The sequence below is a fragment of the Suricata suricatta genome, chromosome 17 (assembly GCF_006229205.1).
Source record: "Suricata suricatta isolate VVHF042 chromosome 17, meerkat_22Aug2017_6uvM2_HiC, whole genome shotgun sequence".
Taxonomy (NCBI): Eukaryota; Metazoa; Chordata; class Mammalia; order Carnivora; family Herpestidae; genus Suricata; species Suricata suricatta.
The window spans coordinates 12,537,311-12,540,452 of NC_043716.1; the positions used below are offsets into that span (position 1 = coordinate 12,537,311).

Here is a 3,142-nt window from a genome sequence, read left to right on the forward strand (position 1 = left end):
CGCTGACTCGGGGTCACTGCCTCAGACCCACTGCATTAGGGAGCCTAGAACCTTCATTCCAGTCTCAGGATTTGCTGAGCCTTTTCATCAAGAGGAACATGGAAGTATTCCTTGGAGTTCCAGAGTAGGAACCTGTAATAGTTCAGTAAGGAAACCTGGGACTCAGACAAAGCTCTGAGAATTATGATGCAGGAGGGCTCTTCATCATGGGCGTCAGGGTGACCCTTTAGACACTCTAGAAGCCTCTGGATGATCACATGTCTCCCAGAATCCCTTTGATGTTAGCAAACTGTGTCTCTGGTCTCCTAAAGGTTGGTGGCTCTTCTATTCCTGGATGTATCTTACTTATCTGTAAGATATGCCACTGCGAAGGGCCTTATTCTACTGAGCAGTTTACCTGAAAAGAAACAAGGTAGTGTGTGTGTTGCTCCATTTCCTGCTTGTCCCATGAAACCAAGGAAAGCAGTAGTCTCTGCAGCAACCTCGCATCCTCCACTCGCCTCTACACCTCCCCTAAATCATCCAAATCCACAAATTCTAGCCTGAATTCCAATATGTCCAGAAAGTCTTCCATGACAACTCTAGGTCATGCTGATGCTCTCTTTCTTTGCAGTCCTATGAACATTTGAGCCATTTAGTTATTTATTTAATAAACACTGAGTAACTAGTCTTTGTAAAGCAGTATGATAAGTATTGCTATTGTAAAACTGAAAGAAACCTATTTGCAGTCCTCATGTCACTTACAGAGAAGGAGGGGAGATACATTTCATAGAGTCATGTCTTAGCTAGAAGATACACAGTAATAAATCCATGAGATAATGTGTAGTGAGAGCTTAGGAGAGAGAGACAGAGATGCTTTTGATCCTGGGAACTCCTGGGCAGCCAGCCTTAAGTCTTGAAATTCTTGGGATGTAGAGTTGGAAAGGCATTCATTGCAGGTAGAGAAAACTGCGTGAGCAAGGAGATAGAAAATCACAGGGTCACAATCTAATGTTGACATTAAAAAAGGAAAAGAGAGAGAGAGAGAGAGTAGTTCATTGCTCTTTAGTGTAGTATAATGTATACGGCTGTTATCCATCTATTGATTTGTCCTTTGCAAAGCACTGATCAATTTTATAAATTATGAGTTGCCTGAAAGTGATCCTCCTTCTCACCAATCCGGTGATCCTAGAATTTTAAGGGATCACTGCATCCAACTTTTCATTCATGTGAACCCCTTCACCCTTTCCTGTTATGTTACAATCACCAGACTCTAAATGCTTCCCTCCGATTCCAGTGTAGTCTATGCAAGAGAATAACATTACTCTTAAGAAGCTCTAGTTCTACTTATCCCAGGGGAAAAGAGAAACACTGGTTTTTTGTTTTGTTTTGTTTTGTTTTTATCAGAAACCTATAAAATCCAGAAACCTTGGCCCTATTTGTCGCTGTAAGGATGTACCTGCCTTCTTTGAGGAGCTCTCCTTAGATCTATTGGTCAAACTACTGTGCCTGAGTCAAGGACAAGTGGAAGGTTGGTGGCTATATGATGCAGAGCACTCACTGTTCTAGCCGCACCTGCCCCAGAGGTCATGTTTATAATTTGATTTCAAAGGTGAGTAGCAGATATGATAAAAAGAATAAATAATTAATTTTTTTATTTAAAATTTTTTTAATGTTTTTTATTTATTTTTGAGAGACAGAGAGAAACAGCGCAAGCAGGAGAGGGTCAGACACACAGGAAGACACAGAATCAGAAGACAGGCTCCAGGCTCTGAGCTAGCTGTAAGCACAGAGCCTGACGCGGGGCTGAAACCCATGAACTATGAGATCATGACCTAGCCGATACAGGACGCTTAACTGACTGAGCCACCCAGGCACCCCAAGAATAAATAATTTTAAATTTGGGTGTTATTCAAAGTCTAATGTAAAGGCTTTTAGTTAGCTTCAAGAACATCAGAAACCTATTGACCTAGGAATTTTGAATTTATATTTCAGCCTATGTCCCTCACCTTGGAGAAATATGCGTGCCTTAACTCTCTGATGTCTGCAGTCACAGGTCTGAGTCTTGCGATCTTTGCCTGATCTTCAGTATTTCTAGAAGTTTTGAAACTTAGGATTTTATTTTATTTTATTAAGAGACTACTGTTTTATTTATTTATTTATTTTTTAACATTTATTTATTTTTGAGAGACAGAGACAGAGTTTGATCAGGGGAGGCGCAAAGAGTGAGGAGGGAGACACAGAATCTAAAACAGGCTCCAGCCTCCGAGCCAGCTGACAGAACAGAGCCCGACGCAGGGCTCGAACCCACAAACCGCGAGATATGCCCCGAGCTGAATTCAGATGCTTAACCGACTAAGCCACCCTGGTGCCCTGAGTGTGCTGGTTTTTTTTTCTTCAATAGTTTATTGTCAAATTGGTTTCCATTCAACACCAAGTACTCTTCCCCAAAGTGCCTTCCTCCATCCCCACCACTTTCCCCCCCCTCCCCCTTCCCCTTCAACCCTCAGTTCAGTTTCAGCATTCAATAGTCTCTCAAGTTTTGCATCCCTCTCTCTCCCCAACTCTCTTTCCCTCTTCCCCTCCCCCAGGTCCTCCATTAGGTTTCTCCTGTTTTCCTGTTAGACCTATGAGTGCAAACATATGGCTTCTGTCCTTCTCTGCCTGACTTATTCCGCTTAGCATGACACCCTCAAGGTCCATCCACCTTCCTACAAATGGCCATATTTCATTCTTTCTCATTGCCATGTAGTACTCCATTGTGTATATAAACCTCATCTTCTTGATCCACTCATCAGGTGATGAACATTTAGGCTTTTTCCATGATTTGGCTATTGTTGATATTGCTGCTATGAACATTGGGGTACATGTGCTCCTATGCATCAGCAGTTCTGTATCTCTTGGGTAAATCCCTAGCAGTGCTATTGCTGGGCCATAAGAAAGTTCTTGGATAGTTTTTTGAGGAACCTCCACACTGTTTTCCAGAGCAGCTGCACCAGTTTACATTCCCACCAACAGTGTCAGAGGGTGCCTTTCTCTCCACACCCTTGCCAGCATCTATAGTCTCTTGATTTGTTCATTTTAGCCACTCTGATTAGCGTGAGGTGGTATCTCAGTGTGGTTTCGAGTTGTGTTTCCCTGATGATGAGTGATGTTGAGCATC

General features: G+C 42.6%; 1 protein-coding gene across 1 annotated transcript in view; it reads left to right on the top strand.

The window, feature by feature from the left end:
* Positions 1-1,518: 1,518 nt before the first annotated feature.
* Positions 1,519-3,142, top strand: part of LOC115282396 (olfactory receptor 3A1) — a 3,817-nt gene continuing 2,193 nt past the window's right edge. The window contains exon 1 of the mRNA XM_029928408.1: positions 1,519-1,591. Coding sequence (XP_029784268.1) covers positions 1,523-1,591 — 69 coding nt within the window. The 5' untranslated portion in view covers positions 1,519-1,522. The remainder of the gene's footprint in view (positions 1,592-3,142) is intronic.